The following is a 22,278-nucleotide window of genomic DNA, read 5'->3' as shown; positions in this document are numbered from 1 at the left end:
AGGGGTCTTCGAGATGACTTTATAGATAAAAACATGGAGGCACAGAAATTGAATAAATTATGAAAAGTCACAAATCAAAAGAATGACAGAAGATAAAGTTAGGTCTAGTCCACAATGTTCAATGTTTAACAGTATGGAATACAGATCAAGAAACTGGATCCCAAGAGATGATCTACTGAGGGAGAGGCTTTACTCAGGTGTGCTATTAGAATGGAAAAACAAAACAAAACCAGCAACTCTTGTCTGTTTATCCAATTACTAAATATACCAAGTGACCCATATGCTAAATGCTGTAATCCTGTTTCAGCTTATTCAGGTTCATTTCTTTCCCTTTCTTAACAAATCAAACACATAACTTATTGTTTTCTTCCACCCCAATGTCTTTTTATATCTCGTCTTGGTTGTTCAATCCATACTCTTAGAATATGCCAGGCTCTAATCTAAGAGAAATACATAAAACAACTCATTTACTCTTCTCAACAGCCCTATGAAATAGGTATTAACCCCCAATTTTTTCCAATAAGGAAACGAAGGCAAAGACCAGGTAATTTACTCAAGACCACAAAAATGAGTAAATTGCAGAGCCACGATTTTAACCTAGTGGTTAAACACTATACTGCCAAGATAAAATCATACAAAACATGTGAAAGCACTGTACAAATGACAATACCACCTACAAAGGTACTTCTTAGAATCTTAGAACCTTAATCGCACTCAATTAATACGTTTTAACGTTTTCGTTGTCTACGTTCCATCCAAGTCAGAGCTGATTACTACAATACTTAAATTATTTTAGTCTTTCACAAATATCTTTCTGAGATAGCAAAAAATCAAATTTACCAAAGCAACAAAATCCAAGATTTTTCAAGATGGAAAGCTAGCATCTGACATTACCTAATAAATCACTATTTAAATATAGATTCCAATTTCAACTGTAACATATTTTCTCTTATGTACTTAAGAGACTTCATCTAGTTTTAAAATTATTGCCAAATAAAAGTATAATATATGCTTATGTTTTGAGGCAAGTACACATTTAACACTCTAAACAGTCTTAGAATTCATATGAGAGAGGGTTGAAGGTGAATTCAAAATCTCTTACCATTGATCTTTCAGGATATCCAAACAAATAGCCCCTGTGACGGAACTAATATTAGGATGCCATATTTTAGTGATAAACCGGACCTAGAATATAAAGCACATTTGAGTTTTAAAGTACAGAAGTAAAACATATATAGTTTAAGTAGAACTATAAGAAAATGAAATCCTCGAGCTAAAAAAAATGCTCATACTTACATCATTTTGCCTAAGTGAAGGGAAGGGTGTAGGAGACAAAGCATTCAGTGAGCCAAATGCTATCAATGACATACATTCTTTTTAAACCTTTTAATAAATGCTCAAAGAAACCCAACAATTAACTAGGTGTTTATAAATTACCTAGCATAGTGTTAGATGCTATGAGAAATTTAACATGGACTAAGATCCATTCAGGTAGATAAAGTAGTACAGAAAATCAAAATATAGATAGTAAATGGCAATTTTTCTAGAGTGAAGGGTGTAGAATAGGTTTGAAGGAAAAAGTAAGCAAAATCAGTACATGGAAACAGAAGTAGAAAGTGACTATAAGATTACTCCTGATTTTTTTGTAGCACTTTTTTTCTTAAATACTTTAAAAAATTTTTGACAAATATTTAAAGGCCTACTATTATTTGCCAGGCACTGAGGCTCAGACTTTAAGAAATTTACCCAATATCAAGTAAGTAGTTTACAACAGAAGATACAAACTCACACAATCTAATTTCAGATTCTGAGTGTACTTATTTAAGCATGAAAGAATAAGAAATCAACGATGTGAAAATGCTAACTCTATCACATCACCTTGAAATGAAATCTACTTCATCAGCTCTTACTTATGAGCTTTTGGAGGAGGAACAGGAGGAGGAGGAGGATTATACCTGACACATATATATGATAGTCATCTAGGTCAAAATTCTTTAACATTTAACAGATTAATTACTATGAACCAAGCTATGTTCTAGTACCTTGCAAAAATTAACTCATCAATATATGCTGTGATGAACTGGGAGATTGGGATTGACATTATACACTAATATGTATAAAATGGATAACTAATAAGAACCCACTGTATAAAAAAATAAAATTCAAAAAATATATATGCTCCAAATGTAAGCTATTTATGAAAAAGAAGCTAAAAGAATTATCATGCTTCCACTTCTCTCCCTGTGACTTGTCTATACTATCTGTTCTTAATTCCTCACATATTCACTCACTAACTTACAAGCCATCTGAAAAAGCACTTCCATTCACCAATGACTTCAAAACACTTAAAACTAATGGAGACTTTCCACTCCTTGATCCTTTTTAATTCTTAAAATAACCTTACTGCTTTCAATGATATCTACTTCTTTCCATCCACAGAACACCATGTCTTTAAAGGAGACTATCATTCTTCACCTGGGTTACTGAACAGTTTTTGACTTTACTGCCTTCAGTTTTCTTCCCTCCAATCCATTCTCCACACTGAAACCAGAGAGCCCTTTAAAACAAACCTGATTCATGTCACTACTCTACTTAAGGCCCTTTAACGACTTCTCATTCCGTTTATGTAAGCCCACACTGTTAAACTGATTCTAGCCTCGCTCTCAAATCTCACATCTACCCTACATTCAATACAAGTGCTCAACAAGTCATATTTTTAAAAAAAAAAATTTTTTTTTTGGACTCAGGGTCTTCATACATTTCTTCTTTCAATAACACACCTTGATATCCTCTTCTCCTGGCTAACTCCTACTTATCATTTAAGTTTCAGCTTCCATAATCATTTCTTCCTGACCTGTCCTATAGCACCCTGTACTTTCTCCTGTGTCACAGTACTTGATCACACTTCTATCATCTCTTTCTTATTTGCCTGGTCTTCTCTAAAATGCATGGTGTCTATCCTGCTTAGTAGAGCATTCCAAGCATCTAAAGTGTCTCACACTGAATGAATGTGCAATAATATTTATTATATATATATATTTTTGGTTTGTTTGTTTTAATATTTTGGCGACGCCAAATAGCATGTGGCATCTTAGTTCCCCGACCAGGGATTGAACCGTGCCCCCTGCAGTGGAAATGCAGTCTTAACCACTGGACCACCAGGGAAGTCCCGAGGAAAACAGAATTTTAAATTACTACTGAAGATATCAGAAGGTTTACAATTTAGGCAGATGATCTAAGGATGTGTCAATTGTTCTTGCTTTTTAAAGAAGAATCTTCAATACATGATTCTCTGAAGACTCTACATGAAAAACAAATATGCTTATATGCAGGACCAAGGAAATTATTAAACTATTTCTTTGTACTACAATCTACAGTTAGAAATAAATAACTTTGAATTTGCAGATAATCTAATAAAGAAATTAATTTTCAAGAGGCCACTCCATTATCTACCAGTACAGATGTAAGTAACTTCTATAAGTAGTTTTTGTGTGGTTTTACACTCTTTTATCTATTCCTCTCTTTGTCATTCTTTATCATCAACTATCTCCTTTCTTAGATTTTTCACTTCTTTCTCAACTCTTAATATTACCAATGGTAACCACATATACCCCATCATTCTACGCTCAATTCATATCCATTGTATTCATCACATTCTCCCAGAGTACTACCATCCCCGACCTATAGCAACAAAAATGTACAAAGAACTTGGAAGGGATGAAGTATAAAAGTAACAATACAAAGACATTTATTATGACCTACTTGAGTCATACTTGACTCAAATATGAGATGGTTTACAGTACTAAAATACTTATATGAATAACAATTCAAGTTTCCTTATTTTCACAAATGAAACTAATACTAGCACTGTCTGGGTAACTTGACAACACTCATTAGCTTTGAGGAGCACTCAAAGAATTTAGAAACAAAAATCTTAACACTATGTACACAGTGTTACCAGACTGAAATAAAGGAAGGGGACGATTCTTAGGGGACGATTCTTAGTTATTTATATTGGTACACCATCATCAGTAATCTTATCTCCTCCCACAGGATGCAGCCTATATTTATGCACTCTTTAGTTCAACAAATATTTTACCTTCCACCTCATGGTAGATGTGAGCTCTATTTCCATCAGGAATTTCCAATTTCAAGCTTGGAACTCAAGGAAGTTACAATATTAAACCTGCTTTAACTAACTTATTGTACAAAAGAAAATGCTATTTTATTTTAAATATGCATGTGCAGAAGGGAAGACTCATTGAAGGCTATTAGCATCGGTATTTATACTCAATTTCATATATAAAAGTACTTATAACACAAAGGAAAAAGAGGAAAATTCACAACCTAATCTCCAATAGTAAGTTCGACAAATCACTGAGCTAGAGTTTTCCTAATTTAATGGGGTTTTCATTCGTAGAATATTATTACAACTTACTTAAAAATAAAGTATGTGGCCAACAAACACATGAAAGAATGCTCAACATCACTAATCATTAGAGAAATGCAAATCAAAACTACAATGAGGTATCATCTCACACCAGTCAGAATGGCCATCATCAAAAAATCTAGAAACAATAAATGCTGGAGAGGGTGTGGAGAAAAGGGAACACTCTTGCACTGCTGGTGGGAATGTGAATTGGTTCAGCCACTATGGAGAACAGTATGGAGGTTCCTTAAAAAACTACAAATAGAACTACCATATGACCCAGCAATCCCACTACTGGGCATATACCCTGAGAAAACCAAAATTCAAAAAGAGTCATGTACCAAAATGTTCATTGCAGCTCTATTTACAATAGCCCGGAGATGGAAACAACCTAAGTGCCCATCATCGGATGAATGGATAAAGAAGATGTGGCACATATATACAATGGAATATTACTCAGCCATAAAAAGAAACGAAACTGAGCTGTAATGAGGTGGATAGACCTAGAGTCTGTCATACAGAGTGAAGTAAGTCAGAAAGAAAAAGACAAATACCATATGCTAACACATATATATGGAATTTAAGAAAATAAATGTCATGAAGAACCTAGGGGTAAGACAGGAATAAAGATGCAGACCTACTGGAGAACGGACTTGAGGATATGGGGGAGGGGGAAGGGTGAGCTGTGACAGGGCGAGAGAGAGTCATGGACATATACACACTAACAAACGTAGTAAGGTAGATAGCTAGTGGGAAGCAGCCGCATGGCACAGGGATATTGGCTCGGTGCTTTTTGACAGCCTGGAGGGGTGGGATAGGGAGGGTGGGAGGGAGGGAGATGCAAGAGGGAAGACATATGGGAACATATGTATATGTATAACTGATTCACTTTGTTATAAAGCAGAAACTAACACACCATTGTAAAGCAATTAAAAATAAATAAATAAATAAAGTATGTGGGCTTCCCTGGTGGTGCAGTGGTTAAGAATCTGCCTGCCAATGCAGGGGACATGGGTTCGAGCCCTGGTCCGGGAAGATCCCACATGCTGCGGAGCAACTAAGCCTGTGCACCACAACTACTGAGCCTGCGCTCTAGAGCCCGCGAGCCACAACTACTGAGCCCACGTGCCTAGAGTCCATGCTCTGCAACACAAGAAGCCACCACAATGAGAAACCCGTGCACCACAATGAAGAGTAGCCCCACTCGCCACAACTAGAGAAAGTCCGCGTGCAGCAACAAAGACCCAATGAAGCCAAAAATAAATAAATAAAATAAAATAAATTTTAAAAATAAATAAAGTATGCATTGAATCAAACTTCTTCTATCCTATACTCAGCTGATTCAAAGATACATCTTCTCTGTTCAGAAGTAAACCTTCTGCTCTTCAGGTCAATAGTTTATTGCAGAGTAATAAAAAAATACTCTGTAACCATGTTAAGATAAAACAATGTAAGTTTTCAACTGGGTGCAATTTTAGCTGCACAGTAGTGAGAACATGATAGTTAACGTCAATACTTTTACCTCAGAAGGCTTAAAATTAAACCTGAGGCTACATATTAAACATATGTGAACATAATTATGCAAGAAATTTACACAAATATTCCCCACTCTTTCCATCATTATCTACCAGTCAAAATTCAAATCTAATGTAGTAAATATCTAGAACATATTTATCAACATTAATTAGCATCTACTCCAAAAGCTTATGGCCATAAATGGGAGGAGTACCATATTTAAAAGAATACTAAATTCCAAGTATAACTAACTGGTAGAAGCCAGAGGGAGACAAATGTGGGTTGACTGAAGGAAGACCTTTCTAAATCTTGAAGTTACTTCAACATGGTATGGCTGGAATTAAGACAGTAGTGGCCTGAAGAGCAACATGAACTAGTAGCAAAAACATCAGACAAACCTCAGTTCTTATGTTTTTAGTCCATTTTTCTTGCTTTTCTGAAAAAGGTGGGAGGAGGAAGTGTTAATACAATAGTGATTTCAAAGATTAAATGAAATAATGTATCAAGTGCCTAAGACAGAACCAGAACTATGCAATCACTTTTGATTTACATTTACAGACTACAGAGGGAAATAAACACTTTTATTGAGACAATAATTTGCCCCCATTTAAAGTGCACAACTTCATGGTGGTTAGTACATTCACAGTTGTGCAACCATCACCAAAATCTAATTTTTGACCATTTCAACACCTCAAAAAGAAACTACAGGGACTTCCCCGGGGGTCCAGTGGTTAAGACTCCACACTCCCAATGCAGGGAGCCCAGGTTTGACCCCCGGTCAGGGAACTAGATCCTGCAAGCCGCAACTAAGACCCGGCGCAGCAAAATAATTATTTATTTATTTAAAAAACAACAACAACAACTGGGCTTCCCTGGTGGCGCAGTGGTTAAGAATCCACCTGCCAATGCAGGGGGCACGGGTTTGAGCCCTGGTCCGGGAAGACCCCACATGTCGTGGAGCAACTAAGCCTGTGCGCCACAGCTACTGAGCCCGTGTGCTAGAACTACTGAAGCCCACGCACCTAGAGCCCGTGCTCCACAACAAAAGATGACACCGCAATGAGAAGCCCGCGCACCACAATGAAGAGTAGCCCCCGCTCACTGCAACTACAGAAAGCCTGCTCAAAGCAACGAAGATCCAACACAGCGAAAAAATGAATAAATTAATTAAAAATAAAATTAAATTAAAATAAACGAATTGTATTTCTATAAACTGTAAATAAACAATTTGAAAATGAATTAATTTTAAAAAAAAGAAACTACGTAACCAACAGCAGTCACTCCCCATTCCTCCACACTCCTCCAGCCCTAGGCAACCACCAGTCTACTTTTTTTTCACTGTGATTTGCCTCTTCTAATGTTCATATAAATGAAATCATACAATGTGTGGCTTTTTGTGCCTGGCTTTTTCATTTAGCGTGATGTTTTGAAAGTTCATCTATTTTGTAGCACATATCAGCACTTTTATCACTTTTATAACCAAATGTGGTATGGATATACCACATTTAATTTTTCCATTCAGTTGATGGACATTTAGTGCACTTCCATTTTTTGGCAGTTATGAATAGTGCTGGTATGAACATTTGTGTGCAAGTTGTGTGGACACGTTTTTGTTTCTATTGAGTAGATATCTAGAAGTAGAACTGCTATGTGTTGTATGAAAGGAGAGAAGGTTAGCACTGCCCTCGACAAGGATGGAAGAAGCTCTCGGGCCTGACAACATGCATATGGTTAAGGCACTGACACCTACTTTGTGGCATCTAACCATTTTTTTTTCAATAAAAAATAAATTTAAAAAAGAAATAAGTGTTGTAGAAGTAGAACTGCTAGGTCATAAGATAACTCTACGTTTACCATTTTGACCAAAATATTTTTCAAAGCCAGCTCCAACACTTTACATTCCTACCAGTAACGTATGAGAATTTCAAATTAAAGAGGAAATTTAAGCATCAATGCTACTGTATTTTACAACGTTGCAGAGGGAAGCCAACAGACTACTTCAAGAAGGCCTTCTTAGGGTGGTAGTCACTGGTTAATGCTAGCTAATATTTACAGCATGCTTAGTCTGAGCAGGCACTGTTCTAAGTATTGTATTTCACTGAATCTCAGGTACCATCAATTATTCAATACACCATTATTTTATGTACCTTGAGAAAGAAAAAAACTCTGCCAATTAAGTTATAACATCTCATCCACTGAAAGATATATCCTGATTTCAGAGATGTTAAAAATATGAAAAAATATTTCATAGAATTATTGAAGTATTGTTTTTTAAATGGACTACTCTTTTAATCTGCATAATCCTTTCAAAGGATTTTACAAATGAGGAAACACACAGTGGTTAGATAGCTTGCCTAAAATCAAGAAGCCAGTTAAATGCCAGAAGTAAGATTTGAACTGTGGTTGATTATTTTTGTTCTTGGTAGAGTCATATTGACCGTTTCAGAGATTTTGCCCTTATTCCTTCCTCATTAGAAACAAGAAGTAGAGCACAGTGGGCCTTACAGGATCTAGTTTCTATTTAACCTCTAAGCCTCAGTTCCCTCATTCATTAAGACTGTTATGAAGACTTTCAGGAAAGGCATATAAAATTCCTAGCACAAAACAAGTGACAACTGCTACTATCATTATTTAATAGTAAAAATATAGTGGTTGAGAGCAGTCTCTCTTGAGATCTTTTCTTTCTTCCCTCATTTCCATTAAAATTTTTTTAGGCTTTGAGGTCATCCTTATCTCGAAACATTTTAAAATCCTCTTTTCTTAAATTTACAGTATTCTATAATTAAAGTAACCTCAAGTCACTACTACTCATTCTAATGATCACACTGACAACCAAGATTACCTAGTGGAGGGTAACTAGGGTAAGGATGAAAATTAAGTCACAAATGTAAGATGAAAGCTTAATAGTGGTCATCTCCAAGTGGTCATACTGGAAAAAAAAAAATGTTCTTTTAATTCTTCACTATTCAAATTTCTACAACAGGGGCTTCCCTAGTGGCACAGTGGTTAAGAATCCGCCTGCCAATGCAGGGGACACAGGTTCAAGCCCTGGTCCGGGAAGATCCCACATGCCGCGGAGCACCTAAGCCCGTGCACCACAACTACTGAGCCTGCGCTCTGGGGCCCACGAGCCACAACTACTGAAGCCCGTGCACCCAGAGCCCATGCTCCACAACAAGAGAAGCCACCACAGTGGGAAGCCCATGCACCACAACGAAGGGTAACCCTGCTTGCCGCAAGTAGAGAAAGCCCACGCGCAGCAACAAAGACCCAACACAGCCAAAAATAAAATAAATAAATTTATTAAAAAAAAAATTTCTACAACAAACACAAACTACTTTTATAAAAAGCAAAAAAAAAAAAAAAAAAATCAACCAGGCTTAAAAGGTAGAAACAACCAAAATGTCCATCGATGGTTAAAGGGATAAACAAAATGTGGTGGGTATGTACAAGGGAATACTATTAAGCCTTAAAAAGGAATGGCATTCTGCCACAACTTATAATATGGATGAACCTTAAAGATATTATACTAAGTGAAATGAGCCAGGTACAGAAGGACAAAAATCGTATGATTCCACTTAAATGAGGTACCTAGGGTAGGAAAAATTCATAGAGAAAAAATATAACAGTGGTTACCAGCATGGAATATCAGGGAGTTACTGTTCAGCAGGGAAGATGAAAATGTTCTGGAAATGGATGGTGGTGATACACAGAAAACAATGTGAATGTGCTTAAGTGCCACTAGACTGCACACTTAAAAATGTTTAAAATAGTAAATTTTATGTTATGTATACTTTACCACAATTTAAAAACATCAACCAGGCTTATCAGAAAATAGATATACATAAACAACAGGATAACAGGCACCTCAAACTGGTAGGTGACTCAACTTCACCCTGGAACTTCCACTGCTGTGTCTATATTCTTAAATGGGGGACAACCAGTAGGCTGAATGAATGAATTCTGGAACATTTTCTGAGTGACTACTATCATATGCTCAAGGGACAGTATACTTTCAGGAGCCATAGAAAATACAAAGGTGTATTAAGCCGTGGTCTTTGACCTCAGGAGCACAAAAGCTAGTGAAAGATACATATCCCCAAATAATACAATACATTAATTGGTACTGTAATTGTGGTGGTACTATATAAATTACATAAAATGCTATTGGGAGTAGAGGGAGAAACATTTTGACAGGCACAGCGTAATGGAGAAAGTGATACTTTACCTAGACCTCAAAAGAAAAGTAGAATTTTAAATGACAGGGACAATGGTTCAAGTGAAAATGACAGGGAAGTGTGAAAGAATAAGCATTAACCTACAAACAGCAAATAATCTAGGCTGGAGAAAAAGAAACTCATATTGTGGGTGAGGGCAGCAGAAGATTAGGATGGAAAAAAAGACTAAGGTCAGGTTACAGGAGCTTTTAAATGCCCAGCTAAGGAGTTCAGACTATTAACAAGGAAAGAAAAGAAACATGATCAAAACTGCACTTTAGGAAGATTTATAGAACAACAGTGCAAAGAATGAATAGTATGGCAAAGATGAAAGGGTGATCAAATAATAGGCAAAACAGGCGCAGTAATAAAGCTGAATGCCTAAACTAAAATGGTGATGATAGCAAAAGTAAAGACATAAAGGAAGCAATTCAGTCAAAAAATAAGTTTAGGTTAGTTCCCCTTGTTATACACAATCCTAGATTATTGTTTCCTCTTTTAACATTCATCACAGTTGCAATGATTTGTTCATTTTTCCCCCCACTAGAACATGAGCTCCATGAAAGCAAGGACAGCAGTGTAAGTCTTACTTATTGCTATATTGGCACAAAGTACTCAAATAATTGTTGAATAAAGTCAGAGTACTCTCTTCCCTAAAAAATATACTTCTCTGAGGCAAATAAGGACTTGTATAAGGATTCTCTAAATTTGGGAACACTATAAGTTTTTCCAGACCCAGAATTTAAGCCGTTGTCAGATACACATCCTATTCCTGTCTAAAGCCATTACTAGATGCCTCTGAGTAAGCTTACTTTTCATTCTAATTCCAGAAGCAAACCATCTGTCATTACCTGACATCTTGTCCATGCTAAATTTACACAGTAAACAACTAAAAAATTTGTAATTTTAATAAACACAAAGTACATATTAATTAAACGAGCCAAGAAAAAGTTCATGCACAAAAATAGGCTTACAATACCTTAGGGGGATTAAATGGATATGTTTCTGGTATTTTAATCTCTAGTTGATATCTTCCTCCTAAAAAATGGGGAAAACAGAAAGTTAACAGTGCTGCTCACCTCAAATATGTAAAGCCAAATATAGTGATAGAACTTTTCAAAACATATACTATTTTATAGTCAATTACAACAGATTCATTTTAAAGCTGAAACCCAAAAAGGAAATAAACAAAAGCACTAGTTTTTAATTTAAAGGTTATTTAAAGCATACAGAATACCCATTTTAAACTGATATTAGTTTATCAGTGAATAATTGGAGAGATGGATGAATACATTAAATCCACAGACGATCCAATGCCAAAGACTTCACTGGAACAATTACGTAGCACAGGTTCCATCTCTTTTTGTTTCCTTTAGTCCACACTGATAAGTGTTGCTAAAGAACAGGAAAAAATGGAAAGAAAAAAGGAAAAGAAGAAAAAAAGAAAGAAGATAGGGAAGTATAAAGGCATAGGTGGTACAAAGAAAAAGGATACACAGATTACGCCAAAAACTGAAAAATCTACTTCTAGCTGGTTCTCTCAAACGCAAAAATGTCCCAAAGTTTTAATCTGGGACATTAAATTAAATGCCAACACTTCTTGTTAAAATTTAAAAAACAAAATTCAATAGTAAGACAAGAGGCAGGAATAAAGACAAAAACCTAGTCTCTTCCTGTAAATGGGTATACAAAGAGACTGTTCTAACCAGTAACATATAAACAGTAGGCAACATTCCATTTTGGTCTGAAGTTATCTTGAGCAACTAGCAGCTAAATAAGTACTTTTTTTTTTAAGTTTATCTAGCTTCCCATAACTAGGATATTAAAGGGGGAGGATAACTGCTTCTCAGGAAACTCTGAAGGGGGAATCTTGCACTGGATGGCAGACTGGATTTGAATCCTAACTCTACGGAACCTTCCAATTCTAAGATTTTATGATCCATTACCAAAGAATATTTATCATTCCAAAATACAGCAAATAAAACTGAGCTAGTGAAATATTTATATATGAAACTATGCCTGGGATTTGCTTCAAAATAATCAAGGGATGAATTACATCAAAGACTGGCCATGAAATGATAGTTATTAAAGCTGGCTGATGAGTGCCTGGAGGTTTTTGCCTTCTGTATATATCTGAAATTTTCCATAATAAAAAGTAATAAAACAAAAACAGTAATTGTGCTCTAGGAACGCTACTGACTTCAAAATTCCGTACACTCAATTCTCAGTATATCCTGCCACTTCCTTCATTGTTAGAACAGATGAATGTGGATCTAAGAAAAAAACAAAAGAGCAATTCACTTGGTACCACTTTCTTCAAGCCCTTTTGGTGCCAATTCTTCTTTTCTTGCTTATTCCTTTTAATAGAATCCCATACTGACTAATGCACAAGTTGAACTAGATGCCTGAAGCACACAGAATACAGCAGCAGTGAAATATAAAGGAAAGAAGTAAAAAAAAAAAAAAGAAACAAAAAAAGACAGGTAAGAGAAGAGTACCTCAAGAAATTTTTGTGTATACAGAGATAACTGTTTATATTCAGAGTTATAAATGCTAGCTTCAAATATAGGTATAATAAATTTAGCCTGAGTAATGTGTACATTCTTCATTTTCATTCCTATGAATCTTACTTTTTTCATTAAATTCCAAATTACTGTCTCTATAACCTTTCATATAAAGTTTTTCCTTCTTGAATGTCCAAAACAATCTCTTAGGAGCAGTGTGAGAGCCCTGAAATACTACATAAATAATGCTGGACCCTAGAGTCCCCCAAATCCTATTTCTACTCCATATGCTATTGGTATGCTCTGTCTTGCATTATTTGACAACTTCAATATATAATCAATACAGCATTAACCACAGCATTATTTGATATATATCAGAGTAACACAACTAAGGGAGCTTTATGATAACTACATTATTATTATCATAACAGTTTTCACTATAAAACATTTACTTCTTGAAGAACAGCTTTTACTACCACACATTTATAATCTTTAAATGGGGAAGGGATGAATTTTTCAAAAAATACCAAGAATGATTTCATAAATTTAAAACAACTCTTAGGTACAAAGCCTCAAGAACTAAATTGTTCCTCTGCCACTGAGCCGTTAAGGCAAAAGAAGAAAACATGTACAATACGGTCATTTTAACTCAATCTGATTACTTTTAACACTACATAAAATAGCTACCTGATTTCTTAATGATGTTATTAACAATTTAACATTCCACATGTAAACTTTTGCCCTGGCTATTGAGATAAAACAACAACAACAAAAACCTTCAAAAAAAAATCCCTCAAAATTTAGCAAGAGTCCTGAGATAAATATTAGCAAAATATTTTACCCCTGTTCGTATTTCAAAAAAAGTATCTAAGTTTATGCCCTCAAATGTGCTTTTCTTAAACAAAATGAACAACTTCAATAGTTTTATGATAAAATGCAATTTAAGTTTATCTACTTCAAATATATACCCAAGAAGCATATTAAAACTAATCTTATCAAACATTAATGTCTCATTTAGTGGCAGCAGCAGACATAAGCACTTAAAAATGACCAAACTTGTTTCTAACTAATGAATGTGGTATAGTTATAATTTAATCATCCTACAAATAAGTATTGTCCAATTTTTTAAAAATTCATGTACCTTTATTAAGGGTTGCTAAGAAGGTAATAAACATTCTGCCTAGTTCAGGAGATCTCTTGTTTATAAATATCAATTTACTGGAAGAGCTCCATGGTGATAATGCTACTGCCCTAATATCTTTCAAAAATACATCTAAACAACCTAAAAAGTAATTCAAGAATATTTATAATATATGCCTTCAAGAAGAAGCTTGTATATCATTACAAACAATATCTGCTATTAAGGACGAACTTGATTTTTATAAGATAACTAAAGATCTCTTCTCCATCTAACAACTGTCAAAAGGACTAAATGAATAGCATCCATGAAAGCATCCAGATGAGGCCTGGCATACAGGAGGCACTCATAAAACAATATACAAAATTAAATAAGTCCAGAAATGGCTCATATGAACTATAAAACAGAAAATAAAATATTGTCATTTAAGATTTGGTAGAATGTGCTAAAGACATTCTAGGGTCTTTAAAACTTTGAATGAAAAGAGAAACACAGTCTAGAACGTTGAATTTTTCTGAAAAATTTTGGGTAACTGTTCATTACAGAATTGTAGAACCACTACATTCAAAGGAGACATAACCACCACTTCCAATATTCAATCAATCCTGATTTATTCAAGAGCAGAAAGTGATTAGAAACACAGGCTTTGGAGTCAATGGCTATTAGGACTCAAATCCCAGCTGTGCTGCTTAGATGTCTTAGCCAAGTTACTTAACTTTCCTGAGGTTAAGTTTCTTTATCTATGAAACAGTGATAACCGTACTTACCTCTTAAGATTGGTTATAAGGAGTGAATGAGAAAGTACACATAAACCTCTAACAAGTAAGAACTCAATAAGTGCTACTACTACAAATTCCATGACGATTTCCATTAAACAAATATTTGAATGCTTATTATATGCAAGAATCTTGGTTATGCTATATAATCCAAATTTACAGTAATACTCACTACTGAAGATCTGCCTAATGAGGAAATAAAAAGCTATAAAGCTTCTTTCTGTATCTTACCACCCAATTCCATGGTCTAAAGTAGCTATAGACTTAGTTTGTAAACATAGAGTTCAGCAAAACTGTCTCCTTTCTATATGTCTTGAAACGATCACTCAAAGCTTTCCTGAATAAAGAAAATTAAATATTTGGAATACAGCCTGTATGAAGACATATGAGTAAATTACATGCTAAATGACAAACAGGGGAGAGAAGCTTTTCTTTAAAAATTAACATAAGTCAGAAATTTAAGGCAAGGTTTGTTTACAGATACCATATGAAGGGTAACTGAGAGTCCATATAAGTTAAAGTCTTAACATGCTATTTGTTTTATACTGTTAGATTCTAACATAATATAACCTGTAACTTGGCTCTTTGGAAAAAGAAAAAAATTAGCTAAAATTCAGTAAGAAAAATCAGTCTAGATAAGTATCTAAATTTATTATTTAAAAACTGCTGTATATATCCTTAAGCCAAATGAAGTTACCTTTCACGTAGTTTATAAATGCTTGAGATTATTCTGATTTAATGTTTCGGACAAGTTCTAATATGCACAATATTTTGATACAGAAAAAAGTACTTGCCTTCATATGGTGTGTCTGGAGGTCCTGCTATTTCTCCTCTTAATTCTGTAAAATTCTCATCTACAAGATCTACTTTAATTTGATTTTTGCTCGTCTTAAAAATAAACAGAAAATAAATGTTAGTTATATCAGCAAGAAAAAGGCCTATTTTTATTAAAGTATTACCTATAAAAAATTTTGAAACACGCTCTTTCATAAGCTTATCTGCTCTAGTAAAAATAATAGTCTGCTTTTCTAGAACGTAATTAGCCAATCTGAATATTTAAAACAAAAATACTAACAAATTTTAACTGCAATGTTTTTAATGACATAACACCACTTTGAACAACAGTACAATGTCTGGTTGACTTTATAGGAATGTTTTGAGAAAACTAGCAGACACCTTTATTTTATATTTGCTGAGTTCATGTGTGTTAGGTCCAAAGTGATAATTCTATTCATCTGTAGATGAACTCTGCAATTCGATACCCCCGGGCTACATGGGTTCTAGCCCCAACAGAAAATTCAAGATCATTAAAAACTATTTAGGCTATAAGCTCTCACTTAAATTTCTAGATGTTTAGGTTAACTGAAATACTACACCATCAACCAGGATGATGAAAGCTCTAAGTGTCTAATTAATATCGCTTTCCACAATAATTCCTAAAGCCTTAATGCCTCAACAGAATCTTCTAATGCCTTCCTCAAACTGTTTTTCTGCTTAGTTTACTTCAATGGCAATTACTTACTTCTCAAAACAGATTTTTATATTTATCTACAGCTAATTATTTTGTACTTTACACTTCTCAAAGTACTGTCATATCAATATTATCACTTCAATCTCTCAATAATCTTTAACAATCCCTTCTCATAGTAAACAGTGATCATGATTCAGGAAACCTTCCAGTGGGATTCACTTTAACGCTCCCAAGTACCTGCCTGCAAATGGGCTCTCCGCTTACATTATGTAACCTACCCCAGGACCTTACTAGTCTATTCACCAAACACAATGATCCTCCCCTTTTCTCAATTTTTTAAAACATAAATCCTTAATATACAAAGCTCTCCTTTCATTTTTTGGTTAGGATTTTTATATTTATCTACATCTACTTATTTTGTACTTTACACTTTATACCTAAGTGACACATGTACTCTTATGAAAGAAAGCCCGACAAGATTTCAAAAGTAAATTTTTGCTTTTGAACCCACCTTCTTAAACTTGCTTACTGGATGAAACAGTGTAGGAATTATTGTTTTAAGGTCCCTGACTTCCTCCCCTCACCCCCAGGAGAAGATACCATCATTTTCACTTTCTCTGTACTAAACAGTTTAGTACCGAACGTTAAGTACAGAAAAAATACATAATTTAAAACTCAAATTTTAAAGATTTAATGACTCCTAATTTATCTTATCTTTTAATAAGAACATAGGATTAAAAAACTTACTTTATGCATTTTAACTAGTACTGGTTTATTTCATAACCTTTTTCTACATTTGGGATTAAAGTATTTCATATTTTTCTGAAGATAATTTTACCCCCAAATTAAATTTAATTATAAATATGCATAACGGGGAACTTCTTCCTGTGCCCTAAAAAAATCATTATCATCCTTGGTATTTTCAGAAGAGGATGAAATGTACAATTTTAGTAATGGTAAAATACTTTTTCCAGTAAGCACAGGAATTAATGTTAAACTGAAAATCATAGGCACCAGACGTTCGTTCACCGACCAATTTAAGAAACCAAAAGTGTAACTTACAGACATCTATTTTTCTCCCCTACGATTTCTAAGGGAAACAAGAGTAACCGAATCTTGCAAATCGTGAATGGTTTCAAAGTTCTCTATAAGGTTCCCACAATATTCCCTTCCCCAAAAGAAGTAAATAATCCTAAAATGGCAGGATACTAAAGGACACTTACTACACTGAAGTTTCGGGAAGGGTAGAAAGAAGTAACAAATTAGAAAAGCTGCCTTCTAGATTGTCCCCAACTGTTTGTTTAGTAAAATGCTAAGTAAACAAATATTAATAAACAAATATTACCTCTGTCCTCATTCCCCCAAAATTGTAATTCAGAGAAAAGTGAGTCTTTTTTTCACTCTAGGGAAAGAACACTATTCGTGTATGAAAAATTTACTAAAAACTCAAGAAAATACAATCACCATGATGAATCCCATTATAAAGTATTCTATGTTCTAGGGTAGGGTTTTTATCCACAGATAACCAAAGATAAAAAGAAAATGGCAAGTTAAAGACAGATTTTTCACAGCTTAATTTTTCTATCACGCAACAATTATCATTTATTACATCCATACTTTAATTCAAACATCCAGTATTTCCACAATCCAAAACTCCATCCCCACTGCCCACACAAAATAACTTAAAATCCCACTTTAAGACTCAAGAACTGAAAGGGGAAAAAATGGAAAACAGCAAAATGACAGACAGTATTTTAAAAAATCATGGCCTTGGAAGTCAGACAGATGTGAGGTGATTCCCAGTTCCGCCACTTATTTGTGATGTTAATTCAGGTAAGTCACCATCTAACTCTCAATTTTATTATTGTAAAATGAGAATACACCTCAGAATTAAATGAAAATTTCCTGGATAGAAGTAGCATAGTTACCCTTCTCCTAACACTATTAATTACAAAAACCTTTGATTTCAAAGCCCTATTTTATAAAATTTATTTCACAGGTCTGTTTCCAAACTAAGAATGGAAACTGTAATTTCTAAAAATAAATAATGTGTTTTCGATTTTAATGACTGCAACAACCAGGGAGGCTGAGGCTTTCGGATGAAACCTTGAATTGTTTTATCACTATACTATTTTTTCTAAGAACTGTTGGAAAGTTGCTTTACTATATTTTCTTCTCCCAACTTATCTGAACACACAGTGGGACCTCTGGTAGTCTTGATTTTTCTTACGTTTCCTTGTGGCTCCAATGCATTTCCAACACATAAAAGGAAAAGAGATGAACAAAAGCTACAGCTCCTAGTAAACAATTTTTTATTAAATATCTTATTAAGATATAACATGCATAAAGTATGCCAAACAGTACATAACACTGAAGTTAATTTGGAAGTGGTAGATAAACGAACATTACTGCTAATAAGCAACAGTGCAAAATTTAAAGCAATTCTAGTAGATTCTCAAGGCCAAGTCTCTTGATGAACTGACATAATCATCATCACAAAATTCTTTCAAATAATTCCTGGGATCTACTACATGCCAGAAAGCAATCTCAACTGTCAGTGAAACAACTAAGTGACAAAACTAAGTCCCTACCCACTTGGAGCTTACATTCTCCTGGGAAAAACTAAAAATTGATAGATTTTATTGAGAAAGCACTAAGTATAAGCTACTGTTGTTTAACCTGTTTAAAACGTACTACCTATGTGACCTTGAGCAAGTTAACTAACCACTCCATACCTCAGTTTCATCCTCAGTCAATTGGGAATTATAATAGTACCTACCACATACAGTTCATAGGGGAATTTAATGAATACAATATTAATGCCTACCAAATAGTAAATGCTGAATGTATAGTAGCCATTTAACACTTCAATATGTTGACTTTTGATAATGATGTTGGAGCAGAAAACTTCTACATAAAGCAAATATTATACTTTAAAGGAATAATTTATCACTTTAGCCTCTCTTCTATTTATTCTGGAAAAAGTTTTCTAAAATATAATTTAAATCCAAATTTCAGATAAGCAAATATAATTCTAAATGACTCCTAAAGTTATAGATAATTCTCATATGCTATTAAAAAAACAATTTGTTTCCTAGTCAAATCACTACTACCAAAATTCAGGAACACTGCTCATTATTATCATGTAAATAAATGTGAAATTCAATTCTTCCTCATTTGTTGGAAATGAGGCTTGTTTAACACTTGCCATTACTTTCTCATAATTTAACATAAATGACTTATGTTTCCCCTACTATTCTAGGGCTCAAGAAGAAACATTTCCACCTCCTAAGCAGTTAAAAACCTGAAACTTGGGACATTCACATTTCCAAAGCAGGGCTGACATGGAAACTAAGAGACTAGAAGAAAAATGGGAAACTGAGGCCATGGGGACACATTTGTGGTCCTTACTAAAAACCAAATTCTAGACCAGTGCTATCCAATAGAAATATAACATAAGCCACAAATGTACTTTATTTTTTTCCAGTTATTCAAAAGTGATTGTATTTTTTTAATTGAAATATAGTTGATTTACAATGTTGTGTTAGCTTCTGGTATACAGCAAAGTGATTCAGTTATACTTATATATGCTTTTTTTTAAAAATGGTAACTATATGACCATTTCTCTTTCTCTTTTCTTTTTTTTTTTAAATTTATGTATTTATTTTTGCTGTGTTGGGTCTTTGCTTCTGTGCGAGGGCTTTCTCTAGTTGTGGCAAGCGGGGGCCATTCTTCATCTCGGTGCGCGGGCCTCTCACTATCGCGGCCTCTCCTGTTGCAGAGCACAGGCTCCAGACGCGCAGGCTCAGTAGTTGTGGCTCACGGGCCTAGCTGCTCCGTGGCATGTGGGATCCTCCCAGACCAGGGCTCGAACCCGTGTCCCATGCATTAGCAGGCAGATTCTCATCCGCTGCACCACCAGGGAAGCCCATATATATGCTTTTTTAAAAAAATATTTATTTAGTTATTTGGCTGCGTCGGGTCTTAGTTGCAGCACTCCGGATCTTTACTTCAGCATGTGTGATCTAGCTCCCTAACCAGGGATCAAACCCAGGGCCCCTGCATTGGGAGTGTACAGTCTTAGCCACTGGACCACCACAGAAGCCCCCATATATATTCTTTTTCATATTCTGTTCCACTATGGTTTATTACAGGATATTTAATACAGTTTCCTGTGCTAAACAGTACGACGTTGTTATCTATTTTATATATAGCAGTTTGTATCTGCTAATCCCAAACTCCCAATTTATCCCTTCCACACCCCCTTCCCCTTTAGTAACCATAAGTTTGTTTTCTATGTAAGTCTGTTTCTATTTTGTAAATAAGTTCATTTGCATCTTTTTGGGGGGGCGGGGGGCATGCAACTTGCGGGATCTTAGTTCCCCAACCAGGGCTTGAACCCGGGCCACCTCAGTGAAGGCACTGAGTCCTAACCACTGGACCGCCAGGGAATTCCCCATTTGTATCATTTCTTTAGGTTCCACATATAAGTGATATGATATTTGTCTTTCTCTGACTTACTTCACTTAGTATAATCTCTAGGTCCATCCATGTTGCTGCAAATGGAATTATTTCATTCTTTATATGGCGGACTAGTATTCCATCGTGTGTGTATATGTATATACACTTTTTTTTATCCATTCATCTGTTGATGAACATTAAGGTTGCTCCCATGTCTTGGCTATTGTAAATAGTGCTGCTATGAACACTGGGGTGCATGTATCTTTCTGTATTATAGTTTTATCTGGATATACGCCCAGGAGTGGGATTGCTGGATCGTATGGCAACTCTAGTTTTTTAAGGAACCTCCGTACTATTTTCCATAGTAGCTGCACCAATTTACAGTCCCACCAATAACATAGGAGGGTTCCCTTTTCTCCACACCCTCTCCAGCATTTAAAATTTGTAGATTTTTTAATGATGGCCATTCTGACTGGTATGAAGTGATACTTCATTGTAGTTTTGATGTGCACTTCTCTAATAATTAATGACGTTGAGCATTGTTTCATGTGCCCGCTGGTCATCTGTATGTTTTCGTTAGAGAAATGTCTATTTAGGTTTCCTGTCCATTTTTTGATTGGGTTGTTTGGTTTTTTTGTTATTGAGCTGTATGAGCCGTTTGTATATTTTGGAAATTAAGCCCTTGTTGGTCACAACATTTGCAAATATCTTCTCCCAGTCCACAGGTTGTCTTTTCGTTTTGTTCATGGTTTCCTTTGCTATGCAAAAGCTTTTAAGTTTGGTTAGGTCCCATTTGTTTATTTTTGCTTTTAATTCTATTGCCTTGGGAGACTGACCTAGGAAAACACTGGTACAATTTATGCCAGAGAATGTTTTGCCTATGTTTTCTTCTAGGAATTTTATGGTGTCATGTCTTATATTTTAAGTCTTTAAGCCATTTTGAGTTTATTTTTGTGTATGGTGTGAGGGAGTGTTTTACAAATGTATTTTTAAATTTTTCTAGTAATCACATTAAAAAGAGTAAAAGGAAACAGGAGAAATTAATTTTAATATTTACCTCCAATGTATTAAAAATTATTTTAATATGTAATTAAAATTTCTGAGATACTTCACATTTTATAATACTAAGTCTTCAAGATTCAGTGTCTAACTTACAATTACAGCACCTGCAATTTGGAATGGCCACACTTCAAGTGTTCTAAAGCCACATGTGATAGGCAGATCCACAGAAACAGAAAGTAAAATATCGGTTTCTCAGGGAGGAGGGGAAAATAGGAAGGATCTGTTAATCAGGGATTCTTTTGGGGGTGACAAGAATGTTCTGGAATTATATACTTGTAATAACTGCACAACCTTGTGAATATACTAAAAACCACTGACTAATACACTTTTTAAAAGAGTAATTTTGGGGCTTCCCTGGTGGCACAGTGGTTGAGAGTCCACCTGACGATGCAGGGGACACGGGTTCGTGCCCCCGTCCGGGAGGATCCCACATGCCGTGGAGCGGCTGGGCCCGTGAGCCATGGCTGCTGAGCATGCGTGTCCGGAGCCTGTGCTCCGTAACAGGAGAGGCCACAACAGTGAGAGGCCCGCATACCGCAAAAAAAAAAAAAGAATAATTTTTTTTAAACTTGAAGGAAAAGAAAAAATCACACATAGCTAGTGGGTACAGTACTGGACAGTGTAGCTCCAAAGAACCAGGAAATAATAGCCTCTCCAATTATAGAAACAGTGTGCCATTAAAATTTTACTTTCTGGACTTTTGTC

At 35.0% G+C, this 22,278-nt stretch overlaps 1 protein-coding gene across 2 annotated transcripts in view; it reads right to left on the bottom strand.

Annotated features, from left to right (window-relative positions):
• The window catches only part of UBE2K (ubiquitin conjugating enzyme E2 K), an 81,538-nt gene that overhangs the window by 25,021 nt on the left and 34,239 nt on the right, over window positions 1–22,278 (bottom strand). Inside the window, exons 2-4 of one of the 2 annotated variants that reach the window (XM_082838850.1) lie at window positions 15,374–15,467; window positions 11,141–11,199; window positions 1,103–1,185 (exon numbers count right to left, since the gene is read on the bottom strand). In XM_082838850.1, the coding sequence (XP_082694976.1) occupies window positions 1,103–1,185; window positions 11,141–11,199; window positions 15,374–15,467 (236 nt within the window). Of the gene's footprint in view, window positions 1–1,102; window positions 1,186–11,140; window positions 11,200–15,373; window positions 19,602–22,278 lie in introns of those variants that run through there. The other variant, XM_082838849.1, reaches the window with a different exon arrangement.

Source organism: Leucopleurus acutus (assembly GCF_964270905.1).
Source record: "Leucopleurus acutus genome assembly, chromosome: 4".
In the NCBI taxonomy this organism is placed as follows: domain Eukaryota; kingdom Metazoa; phylum Chordata; class Mammalia; order Artiodactyla; family Delphinidae; genus Leucopleurus; species Leucopleurus acutus.
Note: the sequence above shows the minus strand (reverse complement) of the source record. Positions and strands in the feature narration are given on the sequence as shown.